This window comes from Balaenoptera musculus, chromosome 10, assembly GCF_009873245.2.
Source record: "Balaenoptera musculus isolate JJ_BM4_2016_0621 chromosome 10, mBalMus1.pri.v3, whole genome shotgun sequence".
NCBI classification, from domain to species: Eukaryota; Metazoa; Chordata; class Mammalia; order Artiodactyla; family Balaenopteridae; genus Balaenoptera; species Balaenoptera musculus.
Window position 1 is genome coordinate 44,605,936 of NC_045794.1, and position 19,490 is coordinate 44,625,425.

Genomic DNA, 19,490 nt, shown 5'->3' on the forward strand with positions numbered 1-19,490 from the left:
TGGCTGGGGCCCCCGCCACAGGGCGAGGAGGAGGAGGAGGGGCAGGAGGGTTTGGTTGAGCTGCAGCTGTTTGTCTGTTCGACACAGGCTTGGGCCCGACGGGGGAGACGGAGCCCCAGGTACCGGGCTGATGGAGCCCGCAAGGGCAGGGGAGGAGGCGCCCCGGAGAGGAGTGCGGCCTGAGGGCAGAGGCGGGTCTGGGCCTCCGCGAGGGTTAGAGTGGCCCACCAGAGAAAGGAGAAGGGGGCCGGGCCCCGGCAGGCCTAATGGGGGCGCTGAGGAGGGGGCCGGGCGGGCTGGGAGCCCGAAGTTGGTGAGTCGGGGAGGCGGCCGGGTGGTGTTGGCGGCCGGGCTGGGGGCCGGCGCGGGAGGCCCGGGGCTCGTGTGCGGGCAGGGGCAGGCCTCATTGAGCGGCGCCGAAGAGGGAGGAACTAGGGGAAAGGGACTGGGCGGCGGGTGAGGTAAGTCCATTCTCCCGGAGGTGAGGAGGGGTCAAACTCGGCGCCCGGGCCCGGAGGGGAACCGGGGCTGGGGCTCTCTCGAGAGGTCTCATTGGAAGGGCCAGGGAAGGGCTCTTAGCTGGGTAAGAGGCATTCTTTTCAGGGAAAGTGACTTATAAAAATAACTAGGGTGCCCCAGAGTTGAGCTGAGAGGGATTTGGGTTCAGTGCGGGAGAACTGAGACAAGCGAAGAAAGCTTTTCTAATCTAGAAGACTAAGGTAGCTGGGGCAGTGGAAGCAGGGCCTCCCATCAGTAATGGGAGCTTCTGGGAATGCTGAAGGGTGGGCTGGAGGCTCTGGGGCTTGCGAGTAATCACGCTTTTGTTCCCATTAGTGTGGAGATGTGGCAACTTGAAGTTTTTTGGTACTCCCAGGGTAGCCAATGAAGACAAAAGTAACTTTTTTTTCTGTGACTTGGCTATTCCAGACTCAGCCCCTGCACTTCCCCTCGAGCTGGTTTAGGCTGCAGCCTCTGTGTTTCTTCTAACCTCCTGTTTCTCATGTCCTGTGAAAAAGCTAAGAAGTTAGATTTGGGGGATGTTTGTTCGTTTCTTTCCTATTTAATAATGTGGTCTATACTGGAGACCATATCTCTCACCTAGAGGTGGGGAATCAGTGACTCATTTTCTGCATTGGAACTGGGCTTAGGGATCCCCAGCCATCCAGAGATCTCCCGACCATAGTTGGTAAAACTTTTGTGGCAGTTAGGCTTGGGTATTTCCCAGGCAGGTAATGGTTATGTGGAACCAAGCCTGGAAATATGAGGTGATATCACGGAGGAAGGGATTTGGGGAAGAGTGAGAAATTCCATTCCAGAAGGTTGGCATCACCCCTGTTCTTTGTCTACTTCTTCAGGAGCCCGGGTTTCTGAGCTATTAAAAAGTTGGGTCAAACAGAGAGGCACTTGGGGAAGGAGGTGAGTAGAGAAAAGGAAGATGGATTTCTGAGACATAGGGGTCCCCTCCTCCCAGATATTTTTAACGGTCTACTGACCTCCTTAGTCCCCTCCATAGATTGGAGCTTATTGGATTTTCCCTTATTATACTTCCTCCTTTTTCCCTTTTATACCACTGTATTTTATAAATACATTTTTTCTTAGTTAGAAAAGTAATAAGTACATATTTTAAAATATTCAAGTTTTATAGAAGTGTAAAAAGTGTAGATCCTCCCACATATACCTCACTCATTTCATCCAGAAAGGTCAGAGATAAGAGACAGTAGATTAGACTAATCTTACTTCACTTTGGGGGATGTGCCACCAAAGGCAATTCTGTTTTCATGTTCCCACCAAACTCTGGTTTCTCATTCTTTCCAGTTTTCCCTTCTGGGACCATACTCTGTTATTTATTGTGCTCCTTTCACAGTTCATTTTGTCTTGCTTTTATCAAATTCAGACAAGCAGAGAGCTGTAGTCTGGGTTATCCCTCACATCCTTACGCACACATGCACACACACACGCACACACCCCACTTGTGCACTGGGTATCCTAGGAAATGCCCAAATAGATGGCCAAAACGTCTTTCTCTTTTATGGGCAGGAAAGAAACATTAAAGTGAATGATTTTATTTGGGAGAATTGTTGGCATCTCTGCTAATGTGAGGAATTTGAGACTTCTATCTTCTGGTTCATGGTCTCTGCATGTTCAGATTATGTGACTGTCCCTTCATTATCCCAGAATAAGATGATGGTTCTCCTAAGGAGCCCCTGTGTCTGTCTTTCTGTAATGATATGAGAAGCTTCCAAATCTCTCTGGCTTTGAAATTGGTTTTCCTCTAAACCTCAGCACAGCTGGGACATTTTATACACCACCTTATTAATTGAATTTGTCCTTACTGGCTTCAGAAGCCCTGTGATGTGCCCAGCCTTTATACAGTGCCCTCAGAAACCTTGATTATTGTCCCCCCAGGAGCTTTTATTTTCTCTCCTGCAAAGCCAGTCCTAGAGAAAGTTGTGTAGATGTGTATGTGTGTGTTTGTTTTTTAAATCCTCACTAAGCTTTGCCATTTCCTACATCCTGATGATATCCTGTCCCTTTCTTCTATACATCCCTTCTTGTCTTTCTTAATCAAAGCCTACTTTCAAAAAATGATCTGGAATTGCTCCATATTAAGGTGTAAATAACAAAAAGTCACTTAAAGTATTAATTCTTCCAAGAGTTTTTGCTTCTTAAAGAGGGAGCTAAGGAGTGGAAATCATCAATATAGAATTTCAAACATAGATCTGGAGTTACAAAAATATATTTGGAGAAGAGGACTTTCCCATTGCCCTTGAAGTCATACCTCATCCCATCTAACTCTTACTTTGCCCAGGAGCAAGGATTGCCCTTTTATAGTTTACTCATATGTGCGCATTGATATGAATTTGACTTATGAGGAGACATGGGGTAGGAGAAGCAAGTGTATAGCCTGCTCACTAATCCTAAGGCATTTCAGGTTGGAAAGTAACCAAAGTGTGAGACGTTGAATTTAAAATAAGGAAACGCAACAGCCTTCTTGGAGGAGGGATACCTTAAAACCCTACACAATACACTCCCACTTCCCAAGAATGTTTTAGGAAAGATTTAGTCACTGACTGACCAGTAACTGAGCTGAATAAGGAGCCACCCAGGTGAGCAAAGTGTGTGCATATTTCTGGGCCAGGTTGTAGTTTCTGTTGAGGGGCAGTGGGTACCTTGCTAGAGTGGTAGTATGTTTTTTGTTTTTTTTTTTTTAAACTTGTGTTTCTGAAGTTCAGGAATTAATAGAGATAATGACCCGAAGTTTTTTGAACATTTAACATCCACTGAAGATTCAGAGAACTTTGTTTTTAGCCACAGTTGCCTCAGTGTTAACGGTGGGAGGGCTGCATATTTGGTGTGATTAGGCCATCTGAGGCATAGTAACGGGTGACAGGAAAAGCAGTTAGCCCATGTGAGTTGCAACAGTACCTTGTGGGCTGGGTCCCAAGAGGCCCCTCCATCCAGGGGAGATCACAAAGAGGCAAGAGGGAGAACTGGCCTTTTAAGAACATTCCCAAATGGAACTGAGTAAGAATCTATTCAGATGGCACAGAAGGGGAGGAGTAGATGGAGGAAGGAAGCAGGATTGCTTTGGCCTTAATTAATGAACAGCTACTAGGGACCAGGCATTGTGCTCTGCTCTGGAGATTCAAGATGACATAAAAAATAGTCACACTTTTTGAGAAGTTCATAGTTTAGCAGAGCAGACAGACACAAACAATTAAGTCAAATAATGTAATAAATGCTGTGATAAGAATACAGGGTTTTTTTTGTTTGTTTTTGTTTTTTGCCCGTGCCACACGGCTTGTGGGATCTTAGTTCCCCAACCAGGGATTGAACCCGGGCCCTGGCAGTGAAAGCACCGAGTCCTAACCACTGGACAGCCAGGGAATTCCCAAGAATACAGTTTTAATACTATGGGATCCTAGAGGAAGCAGTGACGAATTCTGCTAGGGTGAGAGGGTAATTATGCAGTTTCACAGAGAAGGTGACATTTGAGCTTGGCTTTAAAAGACACATTAGGTGTTTGCTAGGCAGACAAAGTGGAGAAAGGCATTCCAGTCTTTAATAGGTCAATAATAGGGAGTTTGCAGTACCATGCTGATAAGAGATAAGAATGCTTTTAGGGAGAGGGTGGGGGAAGTGGAAGGACTCTCATTTAAGCCTGTGACTCATTGGTTAACATTGGATCAACACAATGAGCCAGGTAGTGGAATTCAGTTTAAGATTTTGGTAATTTGGGGTCTAAACAAAGTTGGAGAGTTGAAGGTGTTTACTGGCTTCTGCTCTGTCTTCCCTGCTCAGTAAATCTCACATTAATCCCACAGCCCATTGAATTCTGCAGAAATTACCATTGCTTTCCTAGCACCTTCCATTGATTTACTTCTGTTTCAACTGTCCTGGTGGGGGTTGGTCAAGACCTTTTAGAGAAGCACAGTAATGAGTGAGTCCTTCTGTCAAAAGGATATGGGAGTAGATTCCAGTTCCCAGCGAAGGCCTGGGCCTTCCTAACTTGTTTTCAGTCCCAAAGGAAGTACTTATCTAAACTGAATAGAAGCAGAAACTATCCAATCTAAGCTCTTGTTCCTGTCCTGGTGCCTTCTTTGGATTTCAGTTCAGAGTTCAGCATCTCCTGCTTCCTGAAGAGGTATAGTGGTATAACAGGAGCAGGAGGACCTGGCTGAGAGTACTTGCTAGAAGGAGACTTGCTACTAAGCAGTTGTGTGAAAGCTGGCTGTGTGACAACTCCTGGCAAGCTGGTTGATTTTATTTGCCTTAGTTTCCTCTCTGTAAAATATAGACTGGACTAGATGACCTCCAAACTGCCTCTTATCTGGCAAACTGAACTTACAGGGCTAACATTTGGGAGGGGGCTAGACTCCAGTGGCTCTGTGCCTTGAACTCAGTCTCTATTGGTAGATGACAGACTTCTGGAGGCTTCATATGTAGTTGGCATAGGAACCCAAAGCTACCAAGTGGGAAGGAATCTGAGGAATGGAGTCTTGCCCTAGGCAGACTCCATTCCTCAGGTTTCGGCAGGCTAAGAAACCTTTCCTTTTTTTTTTTTTTGGCCACACAGTTTTCGGGATCTTAGTTCCCCAACCAGTGGTCGAACCTGTGCCCCCTGCAGTGGAAGCTCAGAGTCTTAACCACTGGACCGCCAGGGAAGTCCCTAAGAAACCTTTCCTATTCATATTTCCCTGTGCTGCTGGGAGAGCTGCTCACACTAAAGAACTTGCCCCTCATCCTCCACCTCTCCCTTCCCCAATAGACTGATGACATGGTCATGCCTTAATCCTCCTTAGTTAATGGTCTTTTTTTTAATATATAAATTTATTTATTTTACTTATTTATTTTTGGCTGCGTTGAGTCTTCGTTGCTGCACGCCGGCTTTCTGTAGTTGCGTCGAGCGGGGGCTACTCTTCGTTGTGGCTCGTGGGCCTCTCATTGCAATGGCTTCTCTTGTTGCGGAGCACAGGCTCTAGGTGCATGGGCTTTGGTAGTTGCAATACGTGGGCTCAGTAGTTGTGGCATGCGGGCTCTAGAGCGCAGGCTCAGTAGTTGTGGCGCACAGGCTTAGTTGCTCCGCGGCATGTGGGATCTTCCCGGGCCAGGGCTTGAACCCGTGTCCCCTGCATTGGCAGGCCTATTCTTAACCACTGCACCACCAGGGAAGCCCAGTTAATGGTCATTTGATAAGCCATTCTTGTGGGGCTGCACTTCTGAGGGAAGTTGTCATCTCATGTGAACTGGAAGTTTTTTTTTTTTTTTTTTTTAAAGCTTGGAATATTTTTTTTTTAACTTATTTATTTATTTATTTTTGGCTGTGTTGGGTCTTCGTTTCTGTGCGAGTGCTCTCTCTAGTTGCGGCAAGCAGGGGCCACTCTTCATTGCGATGCGCGGGCCTCTCACTATCGCGGCCTCTCTTGTTGCGGAGCACAGGCTCCAGACGCACAGGCTCAGTGGTTGTGTCTCCTGGGCCCAGTTGCTCCGCGGCATGTGGGACCTTCCCAGACCAGGGCTCGAACCCGTGTCCCCCGCCTCAGCAGGCAGACTCTCAACCACTGCGCCACCAGGGAAGCCCTGAACTGAAAGTTTTGAAGGGAAGAAAAACCTTCTCCCTTTTTTTGCCTCAGGTTTGAAGGTAATAATCATCACCCCACTTGACTGGTTGGCTGTGATTTATTTTTTGCCTTTGGATGGATCATTTGCCCACTGTCAACTGTTAGCAAAAAAATCACCGCTAGAATAGTGGAGAAATCAATTGAATCTTATATGTATTATTCCATTTCTGTACCCCTGATCTTTTGAGAGTCTAGCTATTGCATAAGAAACATGATACCCTTATTAACATGTTGGGATTAAAGATCAAGGCACAGAGATGGGCCGCCCATCAATTACTGTGAACAGAGAGGGTAGGACATATTCTTGAGCTGAAACATTGGCGTGGGAGATAGTCTTTTCTAACACCATAGTTACTAATCTCTGACAGTTCAATAAAGTTTGCTGATTGGCTCTGGCTTGACTTATCTGTGGGGGTTAGTGACCAACCCGTGTGTCTGTGACTGTTTCCTTTTTTTTTTTTTGGCCGTGCCACGCTGCTTGGAGGTTGAACCCGGGCCACAGCAATGAAAGCGCGGAGTCCTAACCACTGGACCGCCAGGGAATTCCCAACTGTTTCCTATCTTCACACTTCTCCAACTCCCTACTGTTTTCCCAGGCCTAGAGAGACATGTCTGCTGATGAGAATTCAGTCCACTCTAACTTAGTGTTCTGCCCCTTGGATCACATGCTTTGAAATGTGAGGGAGTAAGTTGAAGAATCTAGTAACTTTTTCTGTTGTTTTTTTTATTTATTTATTTTATTTATGGCTGTGTTGGGTCTTCGTTTCTGTGCCAGGGCTTTCTCCAGCTGTGGCAAGCGGGGGCCACTCTTCATCGCGGTGCGCGGGCCTCTCACTATCGCGGCCTCTCTCGTTGCGGAGCACAGGCTCCAGACGCACAGGCTCAGTAATTGTGGCTCACGGGCCCAGTTGCTCCACGGCATGTGGGATCTTCCCAGACCAGGGCTCGAACCCGTTTCCCCCGCATTGGCAGGCAGATTCTCAACCACTGCGCCACCAGGGAAGCCCCCTTTCTGTTGTTTTTTAAGAATATAGTGTATGTGTGTCAACCTAAAGGAAACTTGATCAGCTTATGATCTGTAGAGGTTTTTTTCCCTATTGTGTCATCTGTTTTCTGTTGTAAAGTGTAGTTATGATGGCCTATCCTCTTTTCCTATGAAACAATGTATATGAAGTACTACGTAAATGTGTTTTTAAAAATAATTCTTGCAGATGCTGAGAAGCCCTAAGAGAAACACATTTCTTAAATGTACCCAGAACTTTGGAATTGAATTCAGTTTCTGCCTTTTACTACTTTCACCTATTATCCTCCCTACCCCAACCCCAGATCCTCATAGATAAGGAAACTGAAGCTTAGAAAGGCAAAGGGAGTGAGTGGCCTAAGATCACAGTGGGTTAATTGGCAAAGCAGAGAATAAAACTGAGGCTTGCCTGATTCCAAAGCCCTTACCACTGTGCAGGACTGCCTCTGTCGACTTTAACTTTCCATTTTCATAATTGCTCCATAACTTTAGTAGCAGGGTTGGAGAACCTCTGACTCCTGGAGAGCTATATTAAACCCTCATCTTAATTTCACCTGGAAGTGCTTTCTTAGGCTGGCCGGAGACTAGATTTCCTACTAACCCATCTTTCAGTTTCAGGTCTCTCCAAAGCAGTGTTTATTAAACTTTTTTTGACTGTGGCTCATTAAAAAAAAATTTTTTTTACATCATAATTCAGTGTATGTACATACACCCACAAGTGAAACATTTTCACAAAATTATTCTCATGCTTATTATTTGCAATCCACTTGATTTTTTTCTTTTTCTTTTTTCTTTTTTTTTAAATATACTGATCATGATCCAGCAAGTGATTTCAAGGTCACTATTGGCTTACAGCCCACAGTTTGAGAAACACTGCTCTAAAGGTTTGAGGATGAAAAGAGCTAAAGAACTGTGACTAGTGATTAAGAAGCTAATTAATACTGATTTTTGCAGTACTGGTTCCCAGAATTTTGGATTTAATGGACCAATTAATTTAAATTTGGGGGTTTCTATTTTTCCACATAAGTATATTTAGAAAGCTTACTACTGCCTATCAACACCATTATTTGTAATTTTTTTTTATAAAAAGCAATTTTTAAAAAAATTATGTAGGAAACTTTAAAAAAATATATTTCCTGTTAAAAAAAGAAAGAATTATGTGGAATGAAAAAACCTGAGTCCTTCTCATACCGTTTTCCTCAATCCCACTCTCCTTAGAGGGAGGTAACCACTGTTAACAGATGAGTGTGTACCTTTACATACCTTTTTCTCTGCAGAATGTTGCTTTGTTTTACAGAAATAGGATCAACCACATGTTTTGTTCTCTAACTTTTTTTTTTTAACTTAACAATAGGTCTTAGAGGTTTATCCATGCAAAAAATACATATTTACCTTTGAGGGAAAACTGATACAAAAAACGTAAGTTAGAAATCTTGTTATAAAAGATACTCCTAAAATGAATAAATTTAGCTTTATGAAGAACTTGCTATATCATTTTTATTTAATCATTTCATCACAGACCAGTGAAAACTTCATCACAAAGTGGCACATGTATGTATATCTGGATTCTTGGGACTCCGTGGCCTAGGGGACTACAAAATACCCAGTAGGATCAGAGTAATTTCTTGCAGTCCTCTGTCTTAATCTGGTCTACTTTGGGACTTTTCTGGGTTCTCATTTCAATCTCATTTCTCCGTTAACTTCCTCTTTACACATTTTTTTTCCTGTTTTTTTTCTCTACCTCTTTCATATCATGGCTGCTCTTTAGGCATATATTGATAACAACTAATATTGAGATATCCTTTAATATATTAAATTGATCTTTTCTGTGAATCAGGGTCACTAAATAACAATACCTGTCTTTTTTTTTTTTAAAACACTTTGGCAGTTTCTTTTATTTTTTATTTTTTAATTTTTATTTATTTTTTAATTTTTATTTATTTTTGGTTGTGTTGGGTCTTCGTTTCTGTGCAAGGGCTTTCTCTAGTTGCGGCAACAGGGGGCCACTCTTCATCGCGGTGCGTGGGCCTCTCACTATCGCGGCCTCTCTTGTTGGGAGCACAGGCTCCAGAAGCGCAGGCTCAGTAGTTGTGGCTCACAGGCCTAGTTGCTCCGCGGCATGTGGGATCTTCCCAGACCAGGGTTCAAACCCGTGTCCCCTGCATTGGCAGGCAGATTCTCAACCACTGCGCCACCAGGGAAGCCCAACAATACCTGTCTTACTATTCATTAACACTATGTTAAATTTTTCACTTAATCCTCAGGGCTACTCTATGAGGTAGGTATTTTTTCCATTTTATAAAGGTGGGAGCTTCCCTGGTGGCTCAGTGGTTGGGAATCCGCCTACCAATGCAGGGGACATGGGTTCGAGCCCTGGTCCGGGAAGATCCCACATGCCTCGCAGCAGCTAAGCCCGTGCACCACAACTGCTGAGCACGTGTGCCACAACTACTGAAGCCTGCACGCCTGGACCCTGTGCTCCGCAACAAGAGAAGCCCCGCTTGCTGCAACTAGAGAAGGCCCGCACACAGCAACGAGGGTCCAACACAGCCAAAAATAATACATAAATTAAATAAATAAATTTTTTTAAAAAAAGGTGGAAGGTAAGGCTCAGGCAATTTTCTTGATGTCATATTAATAATGATTAATAGCTTAATATTCATTGATATAGCACTTTTTTTTTTAACTTTGGGTTTGTTTATTTATTTATTTATTTATTTATTTATGGCTGTGTTGGGTCTTCGTTTCTGTGCGAGGGCTTTCTCTAGTTGCGGCAAGTGGGGGCCACTCTTCATCGCGGTGGGCGGGCCTCTCATTATCGTGACCTCTCTTGTTGCGGAGCAAAGGCTCCAGACGCGCAGGCTCAGTAATTGTGGCTCACGGGCCTAGTTGCTCCGTGGCATGTGGGATCTTCCCAGACCAGGGCTTGAACCCATGTCCCCTGCATTGGCAGGCAGATTCTCAACCACTGCGCCACCAGGGAAGCCCCTGATATAGCACTTTTTGTCAAATGTTTATTTGAGTTCTTTGTATGTATTATCTCATTTAATCCTCACAACAACCTTATGAATTAGTTGCTCATAGGCTATTATCCCATTTTACAGATGAGGAAACACATGCACAGGTAGATTTAGTAAATTGTCCAAAGATTTAAAGCTAGTAAGCAGAACTATAAAATAAATCCAGTGAATTGGACTCCACAGCCTTTGTTCCTCTACACCTCCTCCTGTATGGTTTTTCTGTCTTTTCTGTCTTTACTAGGATTGCAGATATTTTTAACCCTGATTTGATCCCAAAGCAATTTGCTATAGTGAAAAAATAATGTTTCCCCGTATATGTCACAGAGTATGATGTTTATGGAGTCACTAGAATCAACCTTGGAGAAGGGAAAGATTAATTTGAACAAGCAAAGTATAATCCAAGCAATGCTTAGGTTTTGGGGTTAGGTTTACATGCTGTGATCATGCTAACACTTCTTTTTTTAAAATTTTTTATTTATTTATTTATTTTTATTTTTGGTTGTGTTGGGTCTTCGTTTCTGTGCGAGGGCTTTCCCTAGTTGCGGCAAGCGGGGGCCACTCTTCATCGCGGTGCGCGGGCCTCTCACTATTGTGACCTCTCTTGTTGCGGAGCACAGGATCCAGACGCGCAGGCTCAGTAGTTGTGGCTCACGGGCCTAGTTGCTCCGCGGCATGTGGGATCTTCCCAGACCAGGGCTTGAACCCATGTCCCCTGCATTGGCAGGCAGATTCTCAACCACTGCGCCACCAGGGAAGCCCCGCTAACACTTCTTTGAATCTCACAATTCCTTTCCCGTCAGAGTCAGGATGATGAAATATATTCAGGTTTGGGTGACTGGACATTCAAAATCCCAACTTTCTCTCTCTGTCTGTCTCCTCCTCCACCACCAGCTTTCCTAGCCGCTTGGAAGGTAGAGAAGGTGGTTCAGTTTTATTCTTTCATCAAGTATTTATTGCTCGAAGACTTATCCCCTATACCATCTACTGGAGATTCCCGCATGTGTTTAGAAGGTACACCTTCTTTCTCTGCCTCTAACTTGGAGGGCTACAGCTGTTAGGCCCTTTCAGTGTGGAGGGTAGTCTAATCCCTAGGCACCAGGAAGACAGCTGCAAGTTGAGAGTAAGTCAAGCCTACTGACTCAGACTTGATAGATTTTCAGACTTGGAGAGGTGGCAGAAGAAAAGTGAAAGAGTTAATACTGAATATGGTCTGTTTCTCTATTACCTTTGACCAGAAATGAGAAAGGATGGATTTTCTGATCATTGGACCTTGGTTATATTTTCAGAAATGTCAATTTTCAGAAATGGTCGTGTAAGAAGGATATAGAACCAGAAGCTATCCCTCTATTCTTAGGATGGGTGACTGTTATCCCATACCCCTAGAGTGAATTTCTCATTTTGAAAGCTAGAAAAAAGAGGGGGTAATAAAAGGACAGCACCAGGACACCAAGGAGATAGTAGGATTTAGGGTACTTTTGGGTGGATCTGGGTGCTCTTCGGGCCAACTAAAAGTTGATCAATATGCTGTTCTTTGAAGACCTGGTGGGGAATGATTGGGAGATTAAAAACTACTCTCACATGGTTTTCAGTCTCCATTTCAGCACACTCTACTTCAGATGCAATTCTTATTTTATTGTTCCTCACTCTTACCAGTGAGTGTCAGGTGCCTGGGACCCTCTCAGTGGTGTAACCTTTTAATGGTGGGTGATTGTAAGAGTTAAGTCCTCATATGAGCAAAGAAATGAAGAGATTCTGTCCTTTCTCTAAAAAGTGATTGCAGCTGTAATGGCCCTGTGTTTAATTTTACCTCCTTTTTTTCTTGCAGGACTGTTGAAGCCTGGAAGTCCCCTCCCCTCCCCCCTCCCCCCTCCGCCGCTTTGTGGCATCCCCCTCCCTCTACCCTTTCCCACTCTGATAATCTAGCTATGACTAGCAGAAGCACAGCCAGGCCCAATGGGCAGCCCCAGGCCAGCAAAATATGCCAGTTCAAATTGGTCCTGCTGGGTGAATCTGCAGTGGGGAAGTCTAGCCTGGTATTACGTTTTGTCAAAGGGCAGTTCCACGAGTACCAGGAGAGCACCATTGGAGGTGAGTACTTCAGGGAGAGAAGAGGTTCAATGCTTAGAAGGGCTTTTGAAGGGAGATCTAGGGATCTGTTTGTGGAGCTGGCCCTCTTAGCTCCCTGGAATGGAAATCCTTTAAGAAACAAAAAAAATTGCCATAATGCCCAAAAGCAGGTCTATGTTCATCCTCTTACTTCCTAGAAGAAAGTTAGAAAGGTTGGCCTTTGAGCACCAAGAAAACCACTAATTTTTTTATCTGTCTGTTTTCTTCCTCCTCCCACTCTCATCTTTTTTTTTTTTTTTTTTTAATAAATTTATTTAGTTAGTTAGTTGTTTGTTTATTTTTGGCTGCATTGAGTCTTCGTTGCTGTGCGCAGGGGCTACTACTCTTTGTTGCGGTGTGCGGGCTTCTCATTGCAGTGGCTTCTCGTTGAGGACCACGGGCTCTAGGCGCGCAGGCTTCAGTAGTTGTGGCACGTGGGCTCAGTAGTTGTGGCTCGCGGGCTCTAGAGCGCAGGCTCAGTAGTTATGGCACACAGGCTTAGTTGCTCCGCGGCATGTGGGACCTTCCCGGACCAGGGCTTGAACCTGTGTCCCCTGCACTGGCAGGCGGATTCTTAACCACTGCGCCACCAGGGAAGCCCCCACTCTCATCTTAATGCCAGTGAAGTTCAGTTGAGTGTCATCTTGAGCAGGGTTGGTTTGGGGCAGTGGCTCATAATCAAAGATGTACATCAGAATCACCTGGGGAGCATTTTCATTCTATGCATGCTTGGGCCCTACCCTAGATCTACTGATTAGTATTGGAGGTAGGGTGAGGTTGGTGGCAGTATAGACATGTATGTTTGGAAAAGCTCCTTAGCTGATCCTGATGCACATATCTGGTAAAACAGAGGTTAGAACTAAATACAAAAGATAAAGGAATCTGCCTTTCCCACCTTCGCTACCTTCTCTTTGCCACTACCCCAAAATAGGGTGGTAATTTAATAAAGGGTCTTTTATGAGAACTCCCATGTTAACTCCTTCCCCACTTTTATTGGGGGGGGTGACTTATTTCCAAGTCACCTTGGAAATGTGTTCTTGGACCAGCAGAGGTAATATGAAAAAGTAACAGCCAAATAATACTGATAATGGTGGGACCTAACAACAGACTTTAAAATCGTCTAATCAGTTCTCTTTTTTTTTTTAATTTATTTATTTTATTTATTTATTTTTGGCTGTGTTGGGTCTTCATTCCTGCATGCAGGCTTTCTCTAGTTGCGGTGAGCGGGGGCTACTCTTTGTTGTGGTGCGCGGGCTTCTCATTGCAGTGGCTTCGCTTGTTGCAGAGCACGGGCTCTAGGCGCATGAGCTTCAGTAGTTGTGGCATGCGGGCTCAGTTGTTGTGGCTCACGGGCTTAGTTGCTCCATGGCATGTGGGATCTTCCCGGACCAGGGCTTGAACCCGTGTCCCCTGCATTGGCAGGCGGACCGCTGCGCCACCAGGGAAGTCCCTGTCTAATCAGTTCTTGATGTGACTTTTATCTGAAGCTTATTATCTCCGTCATTGTCTCTTACTCCTGTGTTTTGGTTAGAAGAGGGATGACTCTGGTATAAGTGCCAGTTCTTTCTGTCCCTCAGAGTTTACGATGTTCCCCCATTCCTTAGCTAGAGAAACTTCTGGTAGGGAGGACTTAGCCAAGAGCAGGCTTAATTCTGGTTCCAAGATCTGAAGGAAAATGCTAAACCTTTCTTGTGTGTAAGGAGGAGAATGCTAAACCTTTCCTGTAGCTGAATGGCCTGGGTGGTGACTTATCTTAGACGGAGAGTAGAGAGATTTTGAAGAAGGGTGGGATGTTCCCATACATCCTCCCACTTACAACAACTTCTCTGTTCTCTCATTCATAGCGGCCTTCCTCACCCAGTCGGTTTGTCTAGATGACACAACAGTCAAGTTTGAGATCTGGGACACAGCTGGGCAGGAGCGATACCATAGCTTGGCCCCCATGTACTACAGAGGTGCCCAAGCTGCAATTGTGGTTTATGACATTACTAATCAGGTAAGTGGGCTGAGAAGATTGTCCTTGCTTTTATTTATAGTAATTAAAATAGGTGGGGGAGAGAAAACTTGTTCTTGAAATAGCAAATAAGAATACAGATTATGCTTCCAAGTGCTGAGAAGACAGAGGTAATGAATTACCAGAGACAGGTGGTTTCAGTGAGTGAAGGCTGCTTAGAAGAGGTGAGTTTTGAGACTGGGCTTTGAAGTTGATGGGCCTGGATTGGCAGTCAGTAGGCTGAATGAGCCAGCCTACTCATTCTCATCCTTGTGTTTTCCTAGGAAACCTTCGCCCGAGCAAAGACATGGGTAAAGGAACTACAGCGACAGGCCAGTCCTAGCATCGTTATTGCCCTGGCGGGGAACAAAGCTGACCTGGCCAACAAGCGCATGGTGGAGTACGAAGTAAGATGGCCACAGAGTCCCTCTCTGACACACTCCCTCTGTGCTTGGGACCTCTTTTTTCCAAACCTGCCCTTTCTGAAAATCTCATCTGAGGACATTCATCATCTCATTCCCCAGTTCTGCACCAAGTTAAATACAGCAACACTGTGACCCTAATGCCAGCCAGGAGATTTTAGAGGAGTCAGAAGAAAATTCCAGAGCAGAGGGGTAGGGAAGTACCAGTACCAGCTGTGGGGGTACCAGTATGAAAAGAGGAAGGAGGGAGCAGTTGAATTTGAGGTAAGGGATACTCAAGTGTCAGAACCCAAAAGCCCCCAACCAACTTACCTCCTCCCCAGTAATTAAGATTCCTGACATCTGTTTGTTGGGTTAAGTGGTCTAGACCATGGGTCATCCCTTGAGGGAGTCATCTCCAAAATATGGGTCCAGGGCTAGCTGGCTCAGAGGGGCAGTTAAGGGGAGGGAACCTAGGATATTGTCTAGCTCTGGTGCTACATGGGAGTGGAAAGGCAGTACTTGTTCCTGCCCTACAGTCTGAGTCCCAGTACACCCCACCCCTTGCAGGAGGCCCAGGCGTATGCAGATGACAACAGCTTATTGTTTATGGAGACTTCAGCCAAGACAGCTATGAACGTGAACGATCTCTTCCTGGCAATAGGTAAGGTCAGAGCAGCCTGAGGTCTTCCTGTGTTTTTTCCCTTGCCTCCAGGCAAGATGACTAACCCAAGTCATAAGGATAAATGGGAGCATCTCCTCTTATGAAAACTTTAGGTGTGGAGATACCTTAACTTTCCATTGTGACCTCCATCCTTTGGCTGCATTTTGAACCCCCTCATCTTCAATGTAGTTTACAATGAAACCTCCCCTCTTCGGAACGTTCTTTTAGTCTCTCGCATTTCCCCTTTCCCCCAATAGTCTTTTTCTGGGGGGATGAGTAAAATCTACCATACTTTGTTCCCTTCTGTTTTTATCTCTAGCTAAGAAGTTGCCAAAGAGTGAACCCCAGAATCTGGGGGGTGCAGCAGGCCGAAGCCGGGGTGTGGATCTCCATGAGCAGTCCCAGCAGAACAAGAGCCAGTGTTGTAGCAACTGAGGGGGTGGCTAGCGGCAAACAAGTATGGAGCTAGCACGAGAGCTCAGAAATAACCTCCATCCCCACCGCTCAGCACACAGCCCCTACGGTAACAGCACACTGGGCCCTGGCTCCCAAGGGCTGCCTCTTGACAGCTCCGTCATGGCACTTTTTAACGCTTCAGCAACAACACCAGGCAGCTGTTGCCACTGGCCTCCTACCCCTGCTCGGGGGCTTGGGGGTCAGATCCCCCAGGACTTACCTTCCAAAACAAACTTTCTTCACTTTGTATTATAGGTGCAAGACAGTGACCTACTTATCTTTCCTCCTCCTCCCCATTTTTTCAGAAAACTCTTTTTTGTCTCCTGCCCTTTCCCCTTCTGCTTTTGGTCAGTCTCTCTTCTTGATCCCCTTTTCTTCCTCTCCCCAGGATGGAGAAGGTAGTGAACCCAGGAAGTGAGGAAGGAGGTTTCCAGTTCAGTCACATTGAGGACCCTGGGGGAAAGTAAGGCTCAGAGCAGGGGGGAGTAAGGAAACATTTCCTTTTTGTTTTTATTTGGTTGGAGTTTCTCATATTTGAAAACACTGAGTTGGCCTTGTGGAGGGTGTTTCTAGGTAGAGGTGAGAATGGGAAGGCAAGCTGTCAGGCACCAGGTTGGAGTCTTGTTAGCTAACTGGGCAGAGGTGGAAGAGGTGGAGATGCAGTGTCATCTGTGGCTCAGGAACTCTTCTAAGGCTTACTTTCCCCTCACCCAGCCTCTTAGGTAGCTTCTCCCCCATAGTGGGGGAGATTCTGGACCCCAGAGTCCTCCAAAGAATCTTCACTGGTTGCCTGCATCTTTGGCTCTGCTGTGATCTAAATGGAGGAGGGACCAGTTTCTGACACCCATCCTCTGACTTACACATATGCATTTTTTTCTCTCTGGCCTTCAGATGGCCTCAGCCCCAGCCACGATATCCCCCTGCAGTTTGCACTTTAACTGATGGTAGTTCAGTTGTGATACTTGTTCTATGGGGGTTTTGATTGATTTACCTGCCCTCTTAACTTTTTAATTAAGTGGAATCCGAGGTGTATATGAGGTTTGGGGAGGGGCTGTAGAGAACAGTACCGGTGGCAGCTACTCAAGCCCAATCTCCACTGCTAGCTTCCTCCAACTCTGATTCTTACTTCATCTATATTCTTGCCAGCCTAACTCTTGGGTATAGGTTTACCTTTCCTGAGGAGTTAACTGAGCAACTGGAGAGCAGTCTCAAGATAACATAGGCCGTTGTAGGGGAGTGAAGAGGAGTCAGCAAGAGGGAGGAGTTTTCTGTCCTTTCCCAGGGTTCCCATTCAATTTGATCCACCCATTACCATGTCTTTTCTACTTCCCTGTAAATAGGTATGATCTTTATTCCCACTGTACAGTCTGTTCTGCCCCCCACCTCCCATCAGGCCCTATTTCTTTTCTCCTTTGTTAGTATCTTCAGTTTGGTCCCCCCATGCTTACCCCCCAAACCCATCCCCCATGCAACCAGTGGTTTAATCCACGTACCGCTAGGGGGGTAGTACCACAGAGGCCTACTTGTGGTCCCCTAATATCATAACACCTGTTCCTGTGGACAGGGAACGACTGGCACTGAAGGTACCTCACAACTGTCTCACATCACCAGAGGATGTTGGGCCTTTCTAAATCTCTAGTCTCTCTTCACATCCCTCATCAGGTATTTTAAGATGTCTTTGGGAAGCCATCAAGGCAAGAGAGAACTCTAAATCCCTTCTTGTTCTAGCCCAGGGTTTTGAGGAGATTGGGGGAAATAAGATAGGAGAGGCCATAGTGACCTAGGATTGGAACCTTTCTGCCCTTTTGGCTTGCAGACTGCCTTCTGTCCCAGAGAAGCTGAGAAATCCATGAAGCTGAGATTCTGAAGGACCCAGCTTAGGTTCTTCCACTTACACCTAAATTCCCTTCCTTTACCAGGGGCAGCCTTAGTTCCCATGGCCCTGAAACACATACACATTTTCCCCTCCTTTTCCCAGCACGCACTAGCCCCCCAGAGCAGCCAGTGCATCCTTACAAGTGGAAGAACTACGATGGCTCTCTTAAGTTTCTTAGAAATGAAGTTCTTTCTCTGTGTAGTTTTCCCCATGGAGCAGTAGTGAAGATGTTTCATTGCCTTGGGGCTGGGAAACCATTTCTCCAGGCTTCTTCTCCCGTCCCCTGACCCCCTTAGGAACAGGATTGGCCTTAGCTTCTGGGCCTATCTGCTGCCTTCCTTCTACTTCCTATTAGCTCTTCTGCTTTCCTTTGAGCTCTGTTGGGCTTAGGGAATCTTAGTTTTTATTTCCCAGCTCTTCATTTTTTTTTTGTTTTTTTTTTTTTTTTTTTTTTTGCTTCTAAGAAAGTATTTGCCTTTTTTCCCCTTTCTTCCTCTCCCAACATAACAATCGTGGTAACAGAATGCGACTGCTGATTTACCAATGTATTTAATGTAAGTAAAAAAGGACAAAAAAAAAGTGTATTGGAGTGTTGCTTCTTCTTCTTTTTTTTTTTTTTTGCTATTTCTCTGTCTGTTACCAGAAATTTGGAAGGCAACCCAGTAATGTTTTATTGAATCAGAAACACACCCTCCCTTGCATCCTGGTACCTCCTTATTCTCATTAATATTTTCTTGACTAGTGAGATAACCCAATTTGGAGAATAGCCCCTTTATTGCTGTTTAATCACCCCTGTTCCCAGGCCACTAGAGAGCTCACCAAATCTGTCCCTAGCTTATTTTTTTAGGCCATCCTAACATTGTATACATGGAAGGGGGTGGTGGTCTATGGACCTCTGGGCAGACAATTGATGAGATTGGAGGGAGAGGTGGTATTTGTGAATACTTCGAAGTATTATGCAAATATCTATGTGCAGCTTTCTAGGGAGAGGGCCCACTGCCTTAATTAGTATCTCAGAGGGGTCCATGACTTAAGAAAGTTTTTTAAAAATCACTGAGTTAACATTATTGATTGATCATGTGGCTTCTACCCCAACAGGAAAATTTCAACAGGAAATTCTGCTCGTTTCTTGCTGTACTTGAAGCCCTCAGTCCCTCACAGTCTAAGTGGAAGTGGGTGGGGGGGAATGATACAGAGAAAAGATTAGGTATGGTTGCAGGTGGAGTTTTGAATTCCAAAGAATCTGAAGGACAGGAAAGACAGAGCCTGGAATTCAGTCCCGTCTCTGACAGTTTACCAGCTGTGGCCTTGATCAAGTTACTTAGCTGCTTTCTGCCTCAGTTTCTTCTGTAAAATGAAGAAAATTTGAGATTTAAAGGTCAATTATATAAAGCATGTGTGTGGCTTTATGTAGGGTGACATTTATTAGGCAGAAGTCTCATCTCATGGCTTCAGGCAGTCCTTAACTGACTTCTCTGTATCCTGGGTAGGATAGGTTGGGCATCAGGCTTCTCTGATGATTTAATTGTACACAGTTGAGTTGGGAATCTTTCTTTTTCCAAAAACCTTAGAGCCAAAATCACCTTTTCACTGTCAGTTCCCCTTACTGTGTATCTCTTAGGACTCCCCCCAAGGCTTCTTCATTCCTAGTAAAAGCTCTTCTAGTTCAGTTTAGGAAAGCAGAAAAGGGGAAATGATCTTCACTTAAAGTAAGGTTGTAACTCAACCTTCTAGTCTCTAGAGGGCAGTGTGGATACGTTTGCCCCGGGTCCACAGCTAGCCAATGACAAGTTTTCACTCCCACACCAAATGATAAAAGGGTAATAGCAAA

General features: G+C 45.2%; 1 protein-coding gene across 2 annotated transcripts; it reads left to right on the forward strand.

The window, feature by feature from the left end:
* The first annotated feature begins 44 nt into the window (after positions 1-44).
* On the forward strand, positions 45-18,243 carry RAB5B (RAB5B, member RAS oncogene family). 2 transcript variants are annotated; one of them, XM_036865269.1, is made up of 7 exons: positions 49-119; positions 11,055-11,174; positions 11,989-12,251; positions 14,114-14,265; positions 14,547-14,669; positions 15,234-15,327; positions 15,647-18,243. In XM_036865269.1, exons 3-7 carry the CDS (start codon positions 12,089-12,091, stop codon positions 15,760-15,762), a joined length of 648 nt encoding a protein of 215 aa, XP_036721164.1. In that variant the 5' UTR covers positions 49-119; positions 11,055-11,174; positions 11,989-12,088; the 3' UTR covers positions 15,763-18,243. The 2 variants fall into 2 exon arrangements, with proteins under 2 accessions (XP_036721165.1, XP_036721164.1); XM_036865270.1 differs by lacking the exon at positions 11,055-11,174 and having other exon boundaries at positions 45-119.
* Positions 18,244-19,490: the final 1,247 nt, after the last annotated feature.